Source organism: Pollicipes pollicipes, unplaced genomic scaffold (genome assembly GCF_011947565.3).
Source record: "Pollicipes pollicipes isolate AB1234 unplaced genomic scaffold, Ppol_2.1 Scaffold_4295;HRSCAF=5057_pilon_pilon_pilon, whole genome shotgun sequence".
Classification (NCBI taxonomy): domain Eukaryota; kingdom Metazoa; phylum Arthropoda; class Thecostraca; order Pollicipedomorpha; family Pollicipedidae; genus Pollicipes; species Pollicipes pollicipes.
Genome location: NW_023596461.1, coordinates 12,150,969 through 12,174,598, shown reverse-complemented (window position 1 = coordinate 12,174,598; position 23,630 = coordinate 12,150,969). Strand labels below are relative to the sequence as shown.

Genomic DNA, 23,630 nt, shown 5'->3' with positions numbered 1-23,630 from the left:
AACCCTGCGAAGTTGGGATCAAATTCCTGCGAAATAGCGCAGTATGTAGTGTTAACATCATGGCTCTGGGAGACGGGGAGGGAGAGGGTACGGCCCCGTTGGCATTTTTGGGCCTGCATCCCTGATGCTACCTAACAGTAAATGACGCACGCGTATGCAAGGCGATATACATCAGGTGGAACCGTCCCGGTAACACACTTCCCAACAAAGACCCCTACTTGAGGTCACCGAGGGAGAAGGACCCCTACGTGAAGTCACCGCGGGAGAAAGACCCCTACGTGAGGTCCCTTTAACGCTGGGACGACCGCACACGTGGTAACGGGTATGAGAGATCGCATGTATCACAGCGCACTTGATAGATGGAAAGCTTTGTAAGAACTGAATGAAAGAACTGTGCGCTAGGCCTAATTTCAAAGGAGATTCAAGAACCGAGGTGGCAATGTGGGACTTACGAAGCGAGCCATTCGAAGGCATTTCGCCGCGCTTCACGCCTGAGAAACGCTCGGCGTATGGACTTATTTATGACATCGGAAAATGGAATCAGAACCGCATAAAACCATAAAACCAGATGGAATCAGAACTGCATAAAACCATAAAACCAGATGGAATCAGAACTGCGTCCCTCGGCTGCCAGTTTATTTTATGCATCACAGCTGCTGCCCTCCGGGGAACTTGCCCCAAGCTAATCCATGGAACTTCTGGCTGCCAGTTGGCGTCTGGATTGGACCCCGGTTTGATAGATCACCCGACGGAACACAATGGTTGCATCGATGTAGCCTATGACGGTGTGCCGGAGCGAGTGCGGTCGGATCTTCCACCTCCCTGGCTGAGATATATTTGGAGTGCGGTCGGGTATAGCAGCGCAAAAAGCTTATAAGATGCCCCAAGCTCCTCAGCAGGGGCTCCCGACCCGGAACTGGCCAGACACTGCTTGACTTGCTTGATCCTAAAACCAAATGCAGTCTAAGAGTCCATCCCAAGCCGGGTTCATAAGCTTTTGGCTATTCATATTGAGTGCAGCAGATGAATTAGCAACGATGTTCCTCATTTGACAACAGGCTTTAGTTATACGACTGCCGACCGTGCATTGTCGTCCCGCTAACACAGAAGCAGGATCAGATGCAATTCAGCGAGTCCATGGTCATGGTCCACCGCCGGCTGCAGCACCCCGAGTGCCGCATGGATGATGCCAGCATCGAGCTGGGACTTAGAAGCCACGCATCCACCTTGAAAGCGTACTGTTTGAAGGCAGGGTATGTTCATGACATGCTGGGCGAATACATAAGTCTTCCGGCTGATAGAGTGTGGTACGACAGTATTGGCGACATCCAGTGCCTCATCGACCCTTGGCCAGTCGACGCTGGCTGAGTTGCTAAGTTGAGTGAATGAGTTGCTGCTGGCTGAAGATGCCATCGGTCTGGACGTGCTGCAGGTCCCAAGTATTTCTCAATAGCTGGCATACCTGGCGCAGTGGGCGAGCGATCACCGAAGCCAGTTCAGACGGTTAGTTTGGTGCTGGGCATGCGACTTCATCCGCCGAAAGTCAGACGGGATTGCTCGCGTCCCGGTAGTAGATTTAGGCCTGAGGATGACAGTAGCTCCAACAGTAAAACAAAACAAAACAAAAAAACAGCGCGGGATTCCGGGCTGTTAGTGACCCAAACAGCATGCAGCTTTTTCCATCTGCCGTATCTTTTACTTGTTAAATACCCAGCGCATGCACCAGAGGCGTGGCCAAACCCTTCCTCTTTCAATGCGGACTCATCCGGCCACGTTATGTTTTTAGAACTGAACTGGCACAGATTGAGGCCAAGTGCTCAAACGCTAGCATGAACAGCTTTTAATCAAGCTATTAAAGTACCCCTATTTCGTGGGGTGTTATAACGAAGCTTGCAGAGCGCTGACATGTGACTACGGGTGAACCTTCAAGAACATCTAAACCTACTGAGCCGGCTCAAGATGAGACCAAGTGGAAGCTGAAGTCACATCATGCTGTTGCCCCAACCAACGTAAAAGGCCTCCTGGCATTCGGGGTACCCTCACTATCCCTGTTCAGTAAGTGCTCCCCCGGGCTACATGGGATCCCTTGTCGACACAAGACCCCCTGTTTGGCACTGCGGGTACCTGACAGGCACTTTCATTATTTCAGGGACACCAACCAGTGTAAATCGTGGTTCCGGTCTCGCTCGTGCTTGGAAAATGGACCGTCAGATCTCAGAACGACTTGGAGCGAACTGTTCGGTGTTGATGGTCTCCGGTCGAAAAAGAGGCCCTAACTGTCCCACGGATCCCCAATAGATGCAGAGGCTTTCTGACTGGCATTTGTGGTCATGGCCCAACGGTTGGAGCATGCTTGTTGTGACCCATGGCCAGTCCTTCCGACCCTTCTGTCTCCTCAGTCTTCCGATCGGGCCCTGGATTTTTGATCCCGAGGGGCTCTTCGGTCCTTCTCCGGGACTGCTCAGATAAAACACGTGACAGACTGGGGACCACTTGCTGACACGTGGACCCTTGTTAGGCACCGTGAACCCATGACCGAAACAGAGGCCTAATCATTGTTTCAGGGACCCAGATCAATGCAAATCGTGGGCCCTGGCCGTGCCCTTGCTTGGAAATCGGATCTCAGGGTTCAGACCAACTCGGAGCCAGCTGTTCGGTGTTGGTGGTTTCTGACCAGCATAGACGTCTGCAATGTCTCAGGAGGTCCTCAGTCGGTATCAGGAGCATTCCGGTATTACAGCTCACAGCCCTACGGACCGCGATCTTTCGTGTAGAATGCAACCAGCTATCCGGGCCCTTATGCCCTTCAAGCAGGTTCTTGATCGTCGGTTTCGGAGGGCCCCGGTCCCGTCTTCGGACCTCATTGAACACTGTTCTTGTTCGATTCGGGGCCCCTTGACAACACAGGACCTTCTGCTAGGCGCTATTGGCCCCTGATAGATGCGGTGCCCCCGACCAGCGTGCATCGCTGGCCCCAGTTTGGTCGTCGCTCTGAAAGTGGGCCCTCAGCTCCCTCCCCAACACGGAGCCGACTGTACGGTACTGGTGGTGCAAGCCCGTCATATACGCCCTTATCGACTCAAGGATCCCCGAAAGGCGCAAAGGAGCCTCTGAGTTTTGAAACGTTATGTCCCGTCCCTTTCAAAATTCCCCGCCCGTCCAAACCACCAACCGGGAGCCGGAACATTGGTGGTTCTTCCTGCGGGTGGCGGATTACAGGGGCAGGCCCTCCCCTCCAACTTTAGGCAATATTGAACACTGACTCTATGACGGCGTATGGAGAGGAACGAGGTACAAATCATTACACAAATCACGGGTACGAATCGATTCAAACCTCCCCTCCCCTCCCCGCTCCATACATGTTCCACCCGCACTGCTTCTTTCCGAGACAAAGATCGCACTACACCCGCAAAAGACTGCACAATACATACCACCCTTTGCCACGATGAAATGATTGACAATTCGAAATAGCATGTTTTCAATACTTTACGCAATTTGTACTCACTATTCAGCTCTCAGCCGTCTTTGCCTCCGCCTACCAAGATTTTACCAAGTGGTTTTCGCCCACGTATACGCGATAAATATTGATCTTGAATGACGGTCCTTGTTGATCATATTTTTCGTGTTGCCTAGTCAATCACAGCGAGATTTCATCAGTGTGGTTTTCTCCGCTCTTCTCTTGGCGAATGAGGTGAGCTGAAGCCCTGGGCTGAAGCCACTAAAAAAAAAATGCCCCTTGAGTTTGCGATAAGCCGGTGGTGCTCTTATGTGGGTTTGTTTAATGCGGCTTGTAGAGAATATTTGATCTGTGGATGTAGCTGTGTGGTTTTAGGGTGCCACTGTGAAAAGACTTCGAGAATACCGCCGGGTGCCAGGAGACCTCACGCCGGTTGCAAATCATCGCAGGAAGAGCTGGGTGGAGCGTGATATTGAGGCCTGAAGATGACGCTTGGAGCTGGGCGTTACCAGTCGTCCTTGCCAGGGCTCTTGGACAACATCGCATTTGTCCTCACTTACCCATGGCTTACCATCGCAAGCTTGTTCCTGTCCTGTTACCAATCGACCCCTTGGGAAGTTCAGCATCCCCAGTCAAAACTGACTCATTATTTTGTGTATGGGCCGGTGCTGGGACTGCTTGCCCTAGCATTTGCGCCACTCGGCCTTTTGGGCTGCATCCTACATATTTTCCTTTGCCATGCATTTGTTTGCAACAAATACATTCATATGACAGTGCCTAAAAAACTGGAGGCAAATGGCTTTGATGTGGGTGGTCCTGATACAGGTCTAGCAAATTTATTGCCATCTAGAAAGTTCACATTTTGTTCTGCAAACCTCCTGCTTGCACCAGAATGTGTGGGGAGATTTAACAAAAATAAATTTGTGTACACTCGTGGCCCGGAGGTGGCTAGGAGGTTGCTCTGGCAGCAATCACTCTGTGAAAACAGTGCAAGTTTGAGTAAAGAGGATCATGTCTCTGTAGTATTCCCTGAAGTGGATTTCTTCTGCCTGCAAGAGGTTTGGGAAAGAGTTTGGGCACTATTTCTCATCAAGGAACTGATGCAGAAATATCCACACTTCCTGTATGACATAGGAGAAAACAAACTTGGTGTCAATGGATGCATGGCAGGTATGCATTTTGCATTGGATTTCTCAGAAGCATATATATATATATATATATATATATATATATATATATATATATATATATATATATATATATATATATTTATGAGGGTGCACCCACTGCATGTTATCCCTGCTATAGGTTAGCAATGTTTAGCCTCTCTTTGATAATGATAACTCAATTCTTAATTGTGTGAAATGAAAGTAAAATATTATTAGCTCATTTCCTATTCAAATGAGATTCATGTGAGTAAGCTTGACTATTTGAAATGTTCCAATTCCCAGCGGCTGTATATGCTATTGTGGAATAAGTGACCACCATCAAAAGCATTTATTTCATTCAGCACTGCTATGTAATGTGTTATATTGTTCATGTGCATGAACAGCATGCAACCTCCAGTACCTTGCACCATGTCAAACATACCCCATATTCTTGGATGGTTTCAGGCGTCATAACATTTCTGGAATGTTAAGCAAGCCCTTTGCCACAGGTTTTTTCCATGAGTCTATTGCCATTTTTGTTGCAGGAAGTGGTCTCTTCTTTGCCAGCAAGTATCCAATCCTGAAAGCTACATTTGAAACTTTCAACTGCAGGAAAGGATGGGCAAAATGCATATCATATGGAGTTCTCTGTGTTAAGGTATTGCTTGCTACCTTTTGCAGGTTTCTGGTTTGCTTAAGGCTTGTACAGATTGAGGTGATTGACTAGTTTATGGAAGCAAAATCTCATTCATTCATTTGTCACAGTCTCACTCATTTGTGGGAATTGAATCAATTAGTAAGCTTTCAGTAAACTCAAGTTGCTTGAGTGGCATGATCCATTTGGTGTGTCAAATGTGGAATTTGCTGTTTTTTGATGCTGTAACTTGTAGAAAATGCAGCTGCAATACTGTGGAACACTGCATCATCTGTTTTACAGGTTGATGTGGGAGCACCAAGGCAAAACAGAGTTGGGTACATTGCAAACCTGCATACTCAGGCATACCAAGATCAAGAACCCATCATCTATCAGGTACTAGATGTCTGTGTGTGTTTTCTGGCCACTGTTCAGTCCTCAAATGGGATTAGTCAGCTTTTGTTTATAGGTGTACATTTTTAAAAAGCAGCAAGTAATCATCAGGATGAATCATGCAAATAGTTTATGTTACAAGACAGTGTTTATGATCGCGAGTGACCACCACATTGGCTCAGTCGGCTAGGGTGCGTGTTTGAGTTGGGTTTCACTGGTTAGTGAGAAGTCTTTGGTTCAGGTCTGGCACATGGCAGACTTTTCTTTGATTGGCTCCCAGCCCAGGTGTTGTCAGCAACTGGGGAGTGTTCTCCCTGTCGCGGGTTTGACACTTTACCGACCAGCGCCCGCGGCCGGGGGACGCGTGTGGGATCTGCCTTTAAATAGATTCTGCCTTTAAATAGATCTTTGGTTCGGTGGCATGTTCAGAGGGTATGCACTGGACCAGTCCTCAGATTCACCAGGTCTGCAGAAGCTCTCACCCTCATTCTCGCTCTCTCGCTCTCTCGCTCTCTCGCTCTCTCGCTCTCTCGCTCTCTCGCTCTCTCGCTCTCTCGCTCTCTCGCTCTCTCCTCTCGCTCTCTCGCTTCTCTCGGCTCTCGTCGGCTCTCTCGCTCTCTCGCTCTCTCAGCTCTGCTCGTCTCTCTCATCTCGCTCTCTCGCTCTCTCGCTTCTCTCTCCTCTCGCTCTCTCGCTATCTCGCTCTCTCGCTCTCTCGCTCTCTCGCTCTCTCGCTCTCTCCCTCTCGCTCTCCTCGCTCTTCGCTCTCTCGCTCTTCGCTCTCGCGCTCTCTCGCTCTCTCGCTCTCTCTCGCTCTCCGCTCGCCTCGCTTCTCGCTCTCTCGCTTTCTCGCTCTCTCGCTCTCTCGCCTTCTCGCTCTCTCGCTTCTCTCTCGCTCTCTCGCTCTCTCGCTCTCGCTCTCTCGCTCTCTCGCTCTCTCGCTCTCTCGCTCTCTCGCTCTCTCGCTCTCTCTCGCTCTCTCTCGCTCTCTCTCTCTCTCTCTCTCTCTCTCTCTCTCTCGCTCTCTCGCTCTCTCGCTCTCTCGCTCTCTCGCTCTCTCTCGCTCTCTCGCTCTCTCGCTCTCTCGCTCTCTCTCTCTCTCTCCTCTCTCTCTCTCGCTCTCTCGCTCTCTCTCTCTCTCTCTCTCTCTCTCTCTCGCTCTCTCGCTCTCTCGCTCTCTCTCTCTCTCTCTCCGCTCTCTCGCTCTCTCGCTCTCTCTCTCTCTCTCTCTCTCTCTCTCTCTCTCTCTCTCTCGCTCTCTCGCTCTCTCTCTCTCTCTCTCTCTCTCTCTCTCTCTCTCTCTCTCTCTCTCTCTCTCTCTCTCTCTCTCTCTCTCTCTCTCTCTCTCTCTCTCTCTCTCTCTCTCTCTCTCTCTCTCTCTCTCTCTCTCTCTCTCTCTCTCTCTCTCTCTCTCTCTCTCTCTCTCTCTCTCTCTCTCTCTCTCTCTCTCTCTCTCTCTCTCTCTCTCTCTCTCTCTCTCTCTCTCTCTCTCTCTCTCTCTCTCTCTCTCTCTCTCTCTCTCTTCGCCCATGAAAACGAGACCTTGGATCCCAGTCTCATCTGATCCTTTCATGAACAGCAGTGTCTTGTTCCTGGATTCCGCGGGTTCCTTGTAAAGAACGGGGCTGGGTTACAGGTTCAGACTTGTTCTCACAAACAAAACGTATAGGCTCCTGGTCCCCTGTTTCCTTCACGAAACGAGGATCTTACTTGTGGCTACTATCAGTTCCTCACAAACACCTGAGCGTAATTCCTGCTTTCTCATTGTTGCACTCTTAAAACACCTGATTCTATTTCCTGCTTCTCATCGACCCATTTCTAAACACCAGCTTTGGTTGCCATCTGACATTACTAGTTTGTTAAAGATGTGTTGTCTGAATTAAACGTTATCATGCACACGTTCCGTAATATTTACTGGTACAACGTGCATGGTAAAACTACCGTGTGAATACGCACTGCTTCCCGCCAAAAATTTCAGGCAAGGGCGGCGATTTCGCTGGTTCCCCTGGCTTCATATTGTGCTTTGTGTTCTGCTGCATCTCAGCACTATCAGCGTAATTATAGGCTGGGACTAGGTTCTTTCGGGATGCCTGTGTTTATTTTAAAGCAAGATCTTCCTGGATTGTTCCCGGATCCCTCGGCCTACTGGCAGGCTGGATCCTGTTTGATGATGGCTCAGTCGGCACAATTCAGCGCTGGATCGTGGTTCTCGCTGGATCTTTTGGATGGATGGATCTGGATGGATTCTGGATGGGTCTTTGGCTTGAAACCAAACGTTCCCGGACTCTTCGTGACTCCTGCATCAGGGCTCTGCTGCTAGCTCCCGAGATTTTGTTTCGGGAACTAGGCGTATTTCGACCGAAGATAGGATATGATTTCAGAAAAAATTGTCATACCGCAAAGCCGCATGCTTCAGTGTCTGTCAGTGTATACATGATATTTTATATAATGTTTACAAGGTAGTATCATGTATGCGTGACGTCTTTGTCTTGTGTACAAAATGTCTGCGTAATACATGCATGCTATTTGTGTCATATGTGCCCGGTATTTGAGTGATGGGCCTCTGACCGTGTATTTCCTGCAGGAGTTGCAGCAAGCCCACACGGCGTTTGAACGTTTCCGCCAAGAAACACTGGGCTCAGATGAAGAGTCAGTGTTCCAGATGATGTGTGGCGACTTCAACTACGACAATATGTCACCAGGTACCGAACTCGACAGTCGTATTGTCGAACTCGGCAGGTCGTATTCTCGTACTCGACAATCGTAACAGCGTCACCCTGAGTGAGAGTGCATGAATCGCGGGGGGGGGGGGAGGTGGGAGGTGGGAGGGGGGCACTGGCAGCGCCTCCCCCAAATTTGACTCTCGGTATTACCATCAAGCTATGGGGCAAAGATCATGGCGTGTGATTAGAACGTCTTCTGCATCATGTCGGTTTTTACAGGTCATCAACATTCGGGGGATTAAACGAGGAGCAACTGTCAGCCATTGGTACAATAAAGTGTATCTAACTAAGAATAAGAATACGCGAAAAAATGCATGTTCATCCAAACATATTAAAGTAAACAGGCATCACGCTTTATTCAAACATGCAAGCGATCTCAAGGAAACAGGTATTACGTACCACGCATCAATTATTCAGGCAAACGATTTCAATTAAACAGGCATTATGCGTCATGCGTCAGGCATCTCTAGTGCACGTAAACGATTGTAAGCTAACATACATTACACATCAAGCCACATATGTTCGCATAATTGGCCATGATGAGCTCTGTACGTGAAGGTGTGATTGCGGACTTTTTATACGAAAAGATTCGCCTATTTTCCAGTCTAGAGGGTCCTGTGCTCCGTAGATGACTTGGAGTTGGAAAAGGGGTAGAGGGCCCATACCTCCGTGGATTTCAGCCTGAACGTGTTTGCCAAAAATGGTCACCGAAAGGGGTATTCCCTGTTTGGTTTTAGCGTCTCGTAGGTGTTTATTATCTATCAAATGAAGATGGTGCATGGACTCCCGGACATAGACTGTATCCCTCCCATGTTTTTTTTTTTTACACAATTTAAGCGTAACTTGGTGAACCACTTTTTTGCGCACAAACCCCTTGAAACCCGGCCTTGTATAAATGACACCTATTGTCACCCGGGCACCGAAGCCTCGACATGGAAGACTTCATTAGAGCCTTTTGTAGTTTATTTACGTTCTTCCAAGCTATGTGTACGCGCACGTTTGGTTTTACATCGATATGTTATATTTTCCAAAGCAAGTGGTTATCAATGTAATGTGGTGTTAAAAATCCGTCGTCCGACAGGACGCCTTCCCGCCTCCTACCACTTATGCTCCCATTCGTTCTAGATTTGTTTTACCTTTTCCAACATTCTACTTAAAAGTGGGGCAGAACTTCCATTGCCCAACAGCAAAGTCCATATGTTGTGTGTGCTCTTTCTTTCCCTTTCAGTACTTGATGGGTTGTTTTGAGGCGGATGAAACATGCTGCGAATTATGTGGTGTTTAGTGAAAGCTGGATGCGTTGATTCGCGGTGCACAATTATACCAGAGTTGGTGGGCTTTATAAATAATTTCCGTTTCTGACGTGCGATCGGTCCACTTTTACACCATCATTAGAGTATCCAGATATGGGACCACCTTTCCGTCCCCTGTATGCTCCATCGCAAAGGCTAAATTTGTATGCCGGTTGTTCATGAACTCTATCAATTCTTCGAGGGTACGTTGTCCGTCGTCGTCAATGGTACGTTGTCATGATCATCGATGTATCTAGCTAAGAAAGTTGGATTTACTGGGCAGGTGGTTAGGGCCTTTGTTTTAGAATGTATTAAGAATATTGTCGCCAGAGGAGGAGCGCATGTGTTCCCCATCGCTATCCCCAATTGCTGTCGATAGAAGCCATTTCCGAACGAGAAAACAGTATCCTGGATACACCGCTCTAAAAGACCGCAAATATATTTTTTGATAGACCGAAAGCGATAGTTTTGGATAAAGCATGGTGCCGAGGTCAACACATTATCTCTCTATCCTCCTTGTTTTTTTTTTACGAGGATTAAGGGTATTCCTGCTACATAATGTATATGCACAATATTCCTCGCAAATGTACGTACCAACTTACATAATTTTGAACTGAACAGTAGCCGTCAGAAAGTGCAAGTTAAAACTGCCAAGAACCCACATAAACTAGCTAACTTCTGCGACTGCGACTAACTTCTGCGAACTTTGGTAAGGTTTTACTGGACGAGGCAGGCATGACAACTTTTCGAAAGAAGACCTATTTAGAACGACAATGCTCACGCTTGTTTGAACCAATCTCATCTATCCTGGAGCACAAGAGATACGCTTACATATGGGCGATGTGTGAACGAGTTTTTGACGATTCGCTCAAACATCGTGCGGACTTATTTTTGACTTCTTTGACACCGCTCGCGAGAGTAGACCAAGACTTGTTAAAAAGTTCACGCAGCTTCAAGCTAAGCGCCAGGTGAACCCTTGCTATGAAGAACTGGTTGACAGTCAAACAAGTCAAAAGAGAGTGAATGATTTATCGTCCGTAGACTTTAACTCCGCGTGATACAATCTTCTAGCCAAAGGCCCGAATTTTGCGCAGACGCAGTCAGCATCTGAGAACATTTTACTTGAAGTAGAAAAAGTAGTTGAGCGTTTTTGCTCATGGGAAACGGTGGAAGGACTTCGTCTCAGAGTTGCGTGATGGCAGAAACACATCTAGTACTGCGACTGCGCCGGGTCAAGATCGACCAGCTTCAACAGACGGCGCAGCAGCACCATCAAGACCGGCAAACGCACTTTGTGGCGGCCTCCTTGGGACAGGCGCAGAAAATCGCAGCAAATGCCAGTCTCATCGGGGTCGCATCTCGAATCTGTCGTTTAGATTTCCAGATATCGGTAAGAACTTTTCGGAACCTTCTAGTCCCGATCTGGAAGTCAGCGTACATAAATTAAAGGACAACGAACTGCGCACGTTCAAAAACCATAAAGTAGGCTATGTAAATGTGTCTGCAAATCAGCGGAACGTTATGAGGGACCTTAGCAAAATTGGTGACAGAATAGTTAAACAGAACGACAAGTGTAAGGGCCTTGCAATCTTAGATAAGCTAACTCATGTGAACAAGACTCAGGCTATACTTAACGACGGAGATAGGTTTGATAAACTATGAAAAGCAAAGTTAGCGGAAACCTTTCGTACAAAACCATCAGAAATCTAACACATAGACACAGTGGAACGCCTATGTTCTATGGGCTTCCTAAGGATCACAAACCTGCAGTGCCCCGTAGACCCGACATATCTGCGTGCGGTGATATTGCAGAAAAAACTTTGTGTCTAGACTAGCAGCAGTTGCTGCTAGTCTAGCAGCAGTTGACAGAAAGACTAGCAGTTGCCCCTTGCCTAATTCCCTGGATGTTGGTGACCTGTAAAAACTGTGCCTAGCTATTTTTTTTTTTTAATGAAAAATCTAGTAGAATCACCGGCAGGCGATGGAGTTAGTACTGCTCTTTGTTTCGATAAAGACATGCTGCCGAAATATTTACGCATCTACATCTCTTTTCTTGTTTGTTTGTCTTTCTACGAGAAATAAGGCTATAACTATTGTCTCGTCTGTAAACAAGTAGTCTCGCAGAACACGTGCGATAGTTCATGGCAATCTGAGCACAACTCTTATTGAAGTAGGTCTTGCGAGCCAACACGACGGACAAGTAGCCTTTCCGAACACAAGTATTGGTGAGCTGGGCAGTCTGAACGTATTGAACGCAGGATTTCAGAACATAGGCCAGAACGTAGCCTTTGAACGTAGACTCGGGAGCGTATATATTTCAAGTGTTGGCCCTCTCAAACCAGGCCTTCTGTGTCCAACCCAGATGTGGACTCCTTCAAAACACATCTTGCTGGTCGTTGTGTTCACTGGTTTGCATTGCAGGCGATGCCATGAACCAAAGTCATCCGATGTTTGAGGATTACGAGGACTTCTGCCGAGTCGGGCCCGGCACGGACAAGCCATGGACTGTTGGTGAGAGGACTCGGTCGGAGAGCGCCGAATCTTACTGCCAGCAGTCGGCGGTGCAGGGAAGCTAACGTGTTGTGGGGACATGGGCGAACCTTACTACTTTATTTTTACAACCCTTTTGTGTGGCGAGTCGTCGCCAAAAAATGATACGAATATGGTGGGCTTGTCTCTTTCGTCCAATTACTAGCTATGCTCTTGATTCGTTTTTACGGCCAGCTCTGATACGCTCCATGACAGCTTACTCCGAAAGTCGCTGAACTTTCCGAAGCCCAAACGGCGTTTTACCCGGCGCTGTGTTGTGTGCGCCAGGCACGGAGATGCGTCAAGTAATGATGTTCGACGACCGTCTGAACAGCCCGCGCAGCTTCCGACGCATCCTCATCGACGACGTGGAGCGGCGTCGCTTTGTGCTGGACGCCGACGTGGTGGTAAGTTAGCCCCGCTGAAGAGCAGGTGGAGGTTGGTATTTCGATCGCTGGTGCCGACACTCCGGCTGCTTTTCTGGTCACCTGTGCCGGTCGGTCCGGCCGCTGTTTCCGCTGCGATGCCGTGACTGACCTTTAACTGTGGGGTAACTTTAGCGTCAAGGTCATGAAAACTGTTAGAAGAGTTTGCTCACCTCTTAACACTCGTTGGATGCACCGGGCACGACGCAAAATGTGGCGGGCGTCTGACGCTTGTGCCGTTGACTGCGTCGACTCGTGAGTGATCCGTTGCCTGCCGACTCCGGCCTTCGCACGCGCTCAGCGCGCGACCTCTGACGCCGCCCGCCGCCGCAGAGCCAGACGCTGGAGCTGGCGCGCTCGCCGCCGCCGCTGGACGCTGCAGGTCAGCTGGTGGCGTCTCCGGTCGGCGGTCGGCGCCGCATCGACCACATCCTGCACCGGCGGCGGCCGGCCGTGCGCGTGGGCGACTACACGTTCGTGGCGGCGCTGGGCGGCCTCACCGACCACGTGCCCGTCTGCATGACGATCGAGACGGCGTGAGCGGCGCCACGCGCCAAGTGACGGCAGGACGGCCTGTGACGCGCGGCGGACCAGACGTAGAGAGGCGAGCGTGGTGGCGCAGCGGCGCTGGAAGACCCGACGGAGCCCGCTGTTCTGCGCAGCCGCGTGATGGGTGGTCCACGAACTAGCCGGCTGGGGCCCGCCGAGGGAGAGCTGGTGGAGTTCGCTGGCCGACCGGACACGCGGGCTCAATGCAATGTTTAAAAGTGCGTGTTAATGAATAGGTAGAAGTTGACGCATCTGAACAGTTGCCTGCTATGAAATAGGTAGTGATGGACAGCGGAACAGCAACAAAGGCCGGACATTCGGCGTTTTGCTTTGCTTTGGTAGGTTTGCATGTTCAGCGTGTTCTAGGCTCTCACAGTTCACAAAACGGCATGTGGCTGGTATGAGTAGCGATTGTAAATATCACCGGCGTTTGTGGTATGACAGCATTTTCCAGATGACGTGTTCTAACAGGCTTCATTTATATCCACAGAATAATTGTGGAAGGAAGAGCGGGGGGGGGGGGTGTTGTGTTGCCACCAAATGAAATGATGCGCTGTTCACGCCGCAGAAATTTGTAAATGGGTAGAAATGCGGATTCGTAACATTTAAAACTAGTTCTAGTCATACTTATGCGTAGTACCTCGTTGTGTACCCATCAGGGTTTGATTCTGTGATAACTATTTCAGCCAAAGGTATGCCATCTGTTTTGCACCCTCTGCGACGATCCTCATTCCACGCGACTTACGCTGGACCTTACGCTCGCATGACACGTTTATGCTTCGATGTAATAACGGGTTTGTTTATTCACGATCGCGTACGTCTTATATGCTCCGGGGAATGTTTTGGTTCGCATGTTCGCAGGAGCTCAATCGTTCTCACTGTGTCACGGTGTTACTGGCATGCATGTGGTCTTTGTGATCTCGTTCCCGCAATACACCAGTAATGGGCCTTGTGCGGCGTGGTACGAGCTGAACAATAACAGACGTGGAACTCCAGTCGTTATAGAGATTATAGGTGATGCCAAAAAACAGTAAACCAAGCAATTATGTAGCTTCTCACAAATAGGATTGGTTGAAAATTGACTGGCGGTGGGACCTTTTGGATCGACCAAGTTACAGCGATAAATCTAAGCGACTATAAAAACGATTGTGAACAGCGGAAATACTTTTGGGACGGATGTTGGTTGTAATCGTTGTTATTGGTTGTAATGACAGTAACGGTGAATGTTATTGGTTGTAATGATGTCCACGCTTGCAATTAATAGGACTACGCGTGTAATTTTAACGGCCCAATCGTCGGTGTAGGGAATGTCGTTCCTGCCTGGTCTACTGCTGGACGGCTAATAAGCTGAATAGTGTTGACGTTTTCGGTGTTCTGGCTGGTATATTGGTCTACACTGACATCTAATGTCTTAAACGTGCCGTCCGCTTGCGATGCGGAGGTTATAGTGACTGCTGTTTTTCCAAGTGCGTTTCCAAATTGTTAAAGGTTTGTGCATTAAAACTTGACAACTTACCTACAAATTTGTTTCACATCATATTTCAGATTTAGGGGGCGGGGAGCACGCCACGACGAATCACTGTGCGTTCGACGCGAATGTCTGATGGTTCTTTACGTCCAGTGACACAGTCAGGACTTCGTCCGGGCGCACGGAACCCGTTCAACCAAGTGGCCTCGCTTACTATAGGACCCTGTTAGGTACTCGGGGACCTCCTAGGATCGTGGTGGTATTTTGATGCATCGCTGACCCGGTGTCCCGTTTTGGAAGCTCCTCGTAAACGCAGTTTTTAGGCGCCTTAAGCAGCCAAAAAGCATTTCTACCCTCTGTCCCGGCTTGCCATCTCCAGCTGGTGGGGTGGAGCATAGCCCCCCCCCCCCCCCCCTCCCACTCCCATGATCACGCCACCGGCTATATTCTGTGACCGACACAGGAGCCTCCCGTTCTATCACTGACCTCAAACATTGCAAATCACGGGTCTCAGCCTTGTTCCTGCTTGAGAAATGGGTCTCCGAGGTTCAGACCGACACAGAGCCGACTGCTTAGCTGCGTTTTTAGGTCGTGTAGAATAGGAAAAGAGGACCCTAATAGGAGGGACCTTAGCGAGGCCCTCTGTGACCGACACAGGGGGCATGTCCCCCCCCCCCCCTGTGTCGGTCACTTACATTTCAGGTCACGGTACTGCGGGCAGAGGGTCAGGCATGGGTCCAATCGGTCACCACGGGTCGGACCGGCACAGAGACGGCTGTTCGGTGTTCGTGTCTCTGGCCGAAATACAGGCCCACACTGTTCCAGTGGTCCCCAGTCGGTGCAAGAGACCCTTTGACTGATATTTCATGACACGGCGCTACGGGCTGGGATCCTTCATGTGAAGCACAGCGAGCCCTTCGGGTCTGTACGCCCCGTGATCGGGCCCTTGATCGTCGGTTCCTGTGGCGGGTTCCGGTAGTTCCGGTCATGACTGCCCTCGGGGTCACCTTGCGGCCTCTGCGAACATTGCTCTTTATCGGGACGGGGCCTCTTGCCAACATACGACTCTTGTAGGCGCAGTGTGGGCCTCTGACAGACAAAGACGTCTAGACCAACGTAAATCGTGGCCCGGCTCTGTCGTTTCTAGGGAAGTGGGCCTTCAGGCCCATACCGACACGGAGCCGACTGCACGGTACATTGGTAGAGCCTGACCGACACACCGGCCCTTGTATCGACCCAGAGGTCCCCGATCGGCGCAAAAGGCCATCTGACTGTCATTTCATGGCCCAACCCCGCTGAAGCGGACAGCTCCGATCAGCCCCCCGTATTCTTGGGCCCACCGATCTGGCCCTCGACCACTGTTTCCGGTGTGCGCTGCACTCTTTTCGGGCCTCCTCGAGCTCTGCCTCTGGTCGACTCAGGCTCCTTGTCAACACGGGCTTTCATAGCGCGCACACATAGTGTTAAGCACTATGTGTGCGCCTGACAAATGTTGGGAACTCGATCAATTTAAACCGCTGGCCCCAGCTGTGTCGCTCGCTGGCCTCGGCTTTGTCCCTGCTTGGGAAATGAGCCCCGAGGCCAATGCCAACACGGAGATGACAGCACAGTAGCGGTGGTGTCCGACTAACATACTGACCCTTATCCACTCGGCGGCCCGCGATCAGCGCCAAGGGCCCTCTCCCAGCTTGAACCCCTCCCTGGGGTCCAGGGGCCCACCACCCTTGGACCCCAGGATCCCAAAATTTCCGGTTTTCCGGGACTCGGGGACCGTACCCCCGACCCACACAGTATCTCCAGCCCTAGGAGATACCATAGCAGGGACAAAGCCAAGAGGGTACCCCTTTACGTTCACATTTTTCGCTGTAAATATCTCACAACAAGAGCAGTTCAAAAACCGGCGTGATGCCTATACCGAACTCCTCCCTACCTTCATGAAATCATGGTTGGTCGCCTTGATCTTTTAAAAAAAGGGTCACTGACCTTGAATGAAAGCATCACCTTTTGCTTAGAACAGGCATGTAGGTTCACGGTAGTTGCGCTAAAAGGTCGGGGTCGCTCTGGACACCAATCTGAGGCTTGACCTCGTCTGACCTTATTTGACCCCAAGGGCATGACCTAGGAACCTCAAATTTGGGCATAAGTGAGTTCACATGCGGCCAACCCGCTCCGTGAATTTGGTTTGTCTAGCTATCTTATCGAGATCTCAGGAGGGGGAGGGGTCAAACTGACCCTCCACCCGAGCGAAGGGTATTCAACCGGCAACTCGGGCGCGTGTTGAACGAAGAGTGAGACCGTCAATGCAGATAACTCTTCTGGATAATGCGCACTGGCAACCTCCCATGATTCGACACGTATACGACGCAAGAATTGGAACAAACGCATCGTGGCGACGAACGCGATCTCATCCCGGAGGTGCCCACTCCGATCCTCCGGACCAAAATGTAGGGAAGACAGGGCAAAATAAGGCACCCTGATAAAACGGGCACCCCGCGATTTCGGCTGTTAGAGGTGGCACTATCAGAAATAAATGGTTTAAACTAAACCTTCTCTGACAGGGGACGGAAGTGACGTGCACCGGGTCTTTCTGTCGGCGGCCGTCGTTGGAGGAGGACGTGAGTTTTCGCCTTCCATTTTTTGTTATTATTTTTATGGTGATTTGAACGTTGTTTATTCTACGAGTATAATGAATGGTGAATTCAAAGTTGCTGCGCTTTGGTGGTGTGTGCATGCAGATTCCTTGTGAGCAATTGTGAATTTTTCGGGCCAGTTTTAGTTGCGTGCCGAATCATGTTGTGTTGTTGGCGTCCATGGGGCAGAATGGTTGGGGCAAAATGGGCAGTCGGGGGAAAATAGGACATAAGGGGTCCCGTTTTGCCCCACCTGAAATATGACTATCGCAAGGAAGGTTTGGCTTAAATAAGCCCTGCGCACAATGTTTCAATGGTAGTAGCAGGCACATGAGTAGAGCCCGAAACAACTGAATCGATACTGTTTCAGTTCTATGATTGAATAGTGTTCGAACTACTGCGCCAAATTGGGAATGTGCGGCCCTGCGATTTGTCGCTTGTAATTTATTGAAGGTGCGCATGTGACAGCTCTGTATCCATCGTTCCTTTTAGACCTAATTTATTGCAGTTATGTTGTTTAACAAAGCTTATTTGTGAACTTAAAAATTGTAAGTACTTACCTGTGATGACTTCCTTCAGTATCACGCATTTGCCCATCTCTTTGATAACCTCTATAACTTACTTGTTAGCAAACGAGAAACGACTTCCGGCCGACCCGTGATGAAAAAAGTATCTTAAAAAGTAACTTAGGCTATGAAAAAGGCGAAGAGTTAATACATTTTTGGTCATTATCGCTTAAAACTCACAGTACATTTCGTAATTTTCCGTACATTTAAAGGACGTATTTCTCTGCATACACAACCACTGGCGTAAGTACTAACGCATAGGTATTGTGTCTGACAGAACTGGCGTAAAAAATAAGTTTAGTTTTCTTTTCTCTGCTTATGAGCAAGACCCAGCAGATTGTAGTAAGTTTTAATGTTTATTTATCATGTTGTGGCCAGAAACGCTGCTAACTGCAGTGAAGTGGGAAAAAGCCTTACATTCCCTTTTAACATATGCGATTCAACGTTTTGTTTTTAAATTATTAAATAGTTCAACGGTTTCTTGTTCCGTAAACATTAGGGCTGACTCATTGTATAGTACTACATAGAAGGTGTTTTATGATATCGTCCTTATTATTAAACGCAACTAATTTAACACAAGAAATGAAATGCCCCATTTCCAACTAGTTATAGGCATGCAATTAGGTATTTCGCTTTGATAATTGCATTTAATTTTTCATAGCAGGTAAACGCTTTCCTAGCTTATAAAAAGGAATATAGGTACACTGACGGGTCCGGGGGGGGGGGGGGTGGGAAGAGGGAGGGGGGGGGGGGGCTTAAGGGGCAAATGACCCTCCCAAATCCGTTCAACATTCACGCTGACGTTCCTTTTTACACAGGAACTACTTAGCCAGACGGACAATGGTTCGCAATTACAAGAGAAAAACCGATCGGCAATCCTGGAAGCAGGATACGGTGGCAAAGGCCATCAAAGCAGCCATGGTGGGAAAAATGTCCACCAAAGAAGCGGCACGCCGCTTTCTGGTCCCGAAGTCGACTCTCGACAGACAGCTGAAAAAAGCACGGGCAATGTCAATAACAGAGGCCACAGGGGAGGTCCTGGGTTGACACAAACCTGCTTTCACGGAAGCTCAGGAGCGAGATTTGGTACAGCACATAATGGAGCTCCAAAGCCGGATGTTCGGAATAACGTTGACTGACCTCAAGCAGCTCGCATATCAGTTCGCAGAAAGAAAAAATCACTCACCCATTTAACACGGTGACAAAGATGGCAGGGGAGGCGTGGATACGGTGCTTCCGCAAGAGGAACCCCACGGTCTCACTAAGGACACCAGAGGCCACAAACGTTGCTCGCGCCGCGGCGTTCAACTCAGTCAATGTCAACGCGTTATTCGACAACCTTGAGTCGCAGATGGATTCTGCCCGGTTCGGTCCCACACGCATCTACAACATGGATGAAACGGGATTCAACACGGTCGCAACAAAACAAGAGAAGGTGCTGGCGAGGAAAGGGTGCAAGCAGGTCGGCCAACTGACATTTGCGGAACGAAGCACGCTGGTTACTGGGGTGATGTGTATCAACGCTGCGGGGAGCTACATACCTCCAGGTGTGATATTCCCAAGAAAGAGGGCCAACCAGCAGTTGGAAAAGGGTCTTCTCCCATGTAGCCTGGTGCTGTACCATGAGTCTGGTTGGATGCAGAAGGAGCTGTTCGTGAAATGGCTTGACCATTTCATACAGCACGCGAAGCCCTCGAAACAGGATCCAGTCCTTCTCATACTAGATGGACATGCCAGCCACACCAAAAGCCTCGCAGTCATCCTGCTGTGCAGGGAGGCAGGTGTGGTGATGCTCACCATTCCCCCGCACACCTCACACCTCCTTCAACCATTGGACCGGACGTTCATGCTTCCCGTCAGCACCCTCTTCTTCCAAGGTCAGAGAACGCGGCTCCGAAACAACCCTGGTAAAGTCCTCACACTGTATGAGATGGGGGAGCTGATCGGGTCAGCCTACGTGCAGGCGGCAACAGTGAAGACGGCGTTGAAGGGCTTCGAAGTCACGAGGATCTTTCCCACAAACCGCTATGTGTTTGGTGAAGAAGACTTCGCAGTGGCAGAAGCAACGAGCATCCCGCTGACCGGCACCGCAGACGCACCAGTGGGTCTCAACTCAGCAGCAGCTCCTCTGCCCATGTCTGGGCCCTCTGACGCTGATGTCTCGGTGAGCACGAACGTTCGGGAGTCCTCGGAAACTGTCGCCGGAGACTCAACGCAGGCTGGAATATCGGAGCAGAGAAGCTCGACTAATGCCGAACCTCCGGCGAAGTTGCTCACCGCTGGGGTTCTGCCAAATGATTTCTCAAGCTCTAGCGATGGCGAAGATGACGTTCCAGAAGTGTCTTGCTCATCTGGACCGAGCCATGCTTCCCAAGGTCAAAATGACACACCCGCAAGCTCCTATGTGTCTCCCCGCGAAATTCTCCCTGCGCCAAAAGTGCACTCAAGGGAGGAGAGAGGTAAAGGACGAAAGAAAGGTAAACCATGTGTCTTGACCGGCACACCATACGAGGAGGAACTCGGGAAGAGACTCAAAGGAAAAGAAGGTAGACAGGGAGGAAAGAAAATGACAGACGTCAGTATAAAGGAAGACAAAGGAGGAGTGCAGAAACTCAGAAACCGCAGCGCAAACAAAAGAAGCGTACGCCGCGGAAGCTTAGCTTTGAGGAGATCTCGGACGAAGAAGATCTAGGTTGTCTGTACTGCGGGTTCTTCTTCTCCATGTCCAAATCGAGCGAGTCTTGGTCGCGATGTGCTTTCTGCGATAAATGGGCGCACGATGCCTGTGCAGGGATCGATAAAGAGGACGAGTGCGTGTTCGTGTGCGAACTGTGCCGGGATGACTAGGCAGGCTGATGTCTTGTCTAGTTTTGCCATTGGTCGTACCTGCTGACGGGTCCACCAGGCCGTGCTCTTTTCGTGTTTTGCGTTCACAGTGACTAAGAAGTGGATTGATGAGAAGAACGAGTGAGTGTTCCTGAGCGAACTTTGCTTGATGACTTGTGTGTTTGAGACTCGATCGTCGTCGTCTCATTGTGTAACGACCAGGCTGTGTTAATCTAGTTCTGTGTCTAAGCCATGCAGCAATGGCTGTCGCTTCATTCGAAGCTGTAATACACATTTGCTGGCCATTATAACTTTTATTCGTGGGATCATACTGAGGAGACGAGTATGGAGTGGGATGGTTCGAACAAAATATGAGAGCCCAAACATAAGAAATATAGCTATTGGGTGCACAGATAAATACCTACTCACCGAGCAATGCATTTATTGATGCGTTTTCATTAAAAAATGATGACTGAAAATACTGATTTCGCTTATTCAATCTCATTACTTGTCCGTTTTGCCCCGAGTACTGCTTCGTTTTGCCCCAAGCCCGGGACAAAATGAGGAAAAAACATTGCCTGATATTACGGAGGATCACATTTTAACATAAAGAGATAACAAACCAGCGCTTCTTTAAGAGATAGACAATTGATCAGCCTTCAATATCCGCCTGCTAAAAACTTTCTGGACAGACTTATGAACTTCCCATATTAAAAAACCGTTAATGTGTCCGTCTTGCCCCGCTTTCCCCCACATGAACATCACTGACATGAAATGAAAACATCTCGCCAAGCCCTGCGCACGCCGGTGGACCGCTTCTCAACTTGATGCAACATAACCCTACCTCTGGAGTGGACAGCTAAGTAAGGACTAGAGAACCGGCCTAAGGCTGATGCGCATTCGGCGAGTTCGGCTGGGGGGAACTCAAGGATTAGGGGAAGTGGATGGAAATGTGAGGAGAAGGAGAGGAAAGAGGAAAAAAGGTGACGTAGGTGACAGGGCAATTCCCAAACACCAAATTGATATATGTTTCAGTCCACAAAGTCATCTGCATCACCTTGGTTTTGCTGTTTGAAATCGCGTATGTCACTGGCAGGCATCGGACCCTGTCGCGGCCGGCGATTTCAACGGAGTTCCCCGGCTAAGGCCACTAACTGAATTCGAGTTTGTTTTTTGTTCGCGGGTGGGTACGGGGCGGGCTTTGTGCTCGCTGACGGCAGCTGGCATGTGATGCTGCGCCGGCAACAGAGAAGGCCGCAGGGCGAGTCTGCGGCGACACAACCCTATGCAAGCGAGACGATGCTGGCGGTCCCGCCCTTCGACAACTGCAATGAACGCTCCTCCCGTTGCAGGTGTTGCATACACGACTACACATCAACCCTGCACACGATTCATTTACAGGATAGGCATTTAGCCATAGCTCCCAACGCAGTTGTGACTGAAGTCGACCTGGCGTTATTGCATGACTTTGGTCTAGACTGATTTTAGTGACCGGAGAGAATCTCTACATTATATTTAAACTGTTATGTAGAGGGCATGCTGCCATCATTATCGACGTGATGGCAACGCTTCGCAAATTGTAAAGTGCATTTGTGAGGAACATTATGCATATAGATAATACAGCATTAATAGCTTAATTCCTCAAAGAACAAAGAGGAAAATGAAGAGAAAGGCGTGATATTTCGGCTACATGCGTTTATCGAAAGGAATAACGGTAGCAAATTCAAATTTTTCTGCCGATTCTACTCGACGTGTCAATTTTTTCCTTAGAAACAGCTAGCCACAGTTTTTACAGACCACCAACATGCAGGGGATTAAACAAGGAGCAATTGCCAGTTATTCTCGATACGGTGCACATCTAACTGAGAATTAAAATACGCGAAAAATACGTGTATATGCAAATGAATTCAAGTTAACAGGCCTCACGCATAACACATCATATACTTCCGCACGTCATTTCAAATAAACAGGCATCTAGCATCACGCATCATTTTTACATGTAAACCATTTCAATTAAGCAGACATCGTGTAGCAAGCGTCAAGCAACAGTGATACAACAATGAATAACAGGTGTGTCGGTAGATCAACCGACACCCACGTAAGGGGCCCCTGAGCAACCGAGAATACCCCGGCAGGTTAAGGTATGGGACTCTGGCTACCGCTCACAGAGCCTGTCTGGCGAATGGAAATAATCCGTGGAAGAGTCCGTGATTGACAAGAGTTCTCCGGCACGCTAACAGGAAAGGCCCTAACAACAGCGCAGGGCCCTCTGAGCAAATGCAAAGAAATGAAGGACAACGTGAAATGCTCCTAAACGACCGAAATAAACCTCCAAGGGGCATGTAGGTCCCCCGGAAACAGCATTAGGTTCTAGACGGTGTAATGGAACTTGAAATTTTCAGTTCACAACTTCTCCAATCATGGAGTAATTTTTTGACTCCTCATGGGCACTTCACTTTCGCTTACAACTGTTATTGGTGGCCTGAAAGTCAAGAGATGCCCAGTTTTGTTGTGTTTTGTGTGAAAAAACTGCACCTGTTCGGCCAGTTATGGGCCCCCCGGAGCCAATGAGCCCCTTTGGGGCCCAAGGGGGGGGGGCATGCCCCGTGGTCCCCCTTTCTGGATTCGCCCCTGCTTGATACCGTGCTTTTTTTGGAGGGATGCTTTTGTTATTTTCCACTTCCCCTCCCCCCCCTCGAACTCAGTTTTGCCCTTGATGTCGGACTGTTGTGGGGAGAAAGTGATTGATCCTAAGCCTGAAGTGTCACTCAGGTGATCGCGACGAAATCTCAAATGGGAGCACCGTAAATCCGATATGGGACCCGAAGGGCTGGCTAAAGGTAATTGAGGGGGCGCGGGTCGGACCCTCAAATACCAGCCAGAGGGCCCGTTGCACCGATTAGGCCCCGGCCTGGGCCTGGAAGCACATTTCCCAAGCAGGGACAAGGTCGTGACCCGCGGTTTGCACTGGTCAGTTGGGCGCAAAATGA

General features: G+C 49.4%; 1 protein-coding gene across 1 annotated transcript; it reads left to right on the top strand.

Moving 5' to 3' along the window:
• The first annotated feature begins 3,775 nt into the window (after positions 1-3,775).
• On the top strand, positions 3,776-13,271 carry LOC119097165 (sphingomyelin phosphodiesterase 5). Its single transcript, XM_037220224.1, has 8 exons — positions 3,776-4,627; positions 5,151-5,263; positions 5,543-5,635; positions 8,217-8,334; positions 12,069-12,158; positions 12,465-12,583; positions 12,935-12,968; positions 13,264-13,271. Exons 1-8 carry the CDS (start codon positions 3,943-3,945, stop codon positions 13,269-13,271), a joined length of 1,260 nt encoding a protein of 419 aa, XP_037076119.1. The 5' UTR covers positions 3,776-3,942.
• Positions 13,272-23,630: the final 10,359 nt, after the last annotated feature.

What these genes read in the sequence shown, in the direction of transcription:
- LOC119097165 (XM_037220224.1), top strand. Translation starts at nt 3,943, where the DNA reads ATGACGCTTGGAGCTGGGCGTTACCAGTCGTCCTTGCCAGGGCTCTTG. An exon ending in AAGAACCCATCATCTATCAG is followed by an intron (nt 5,636 to 8,216) that starts GTACTAGATGTC and finishes TATTTCCTGCAG; the next exon opens with GAGTTGCAGCAAGCCCACAC. An exon ending in CTACGACAATATGTCACCAG is followed by an intron (nt 8,335 to 12,068) that starts GTACCGAACTCG and finishes TTTGCATTGCAG; the next exon opens with GCGATGCCATGAACCAAAGT.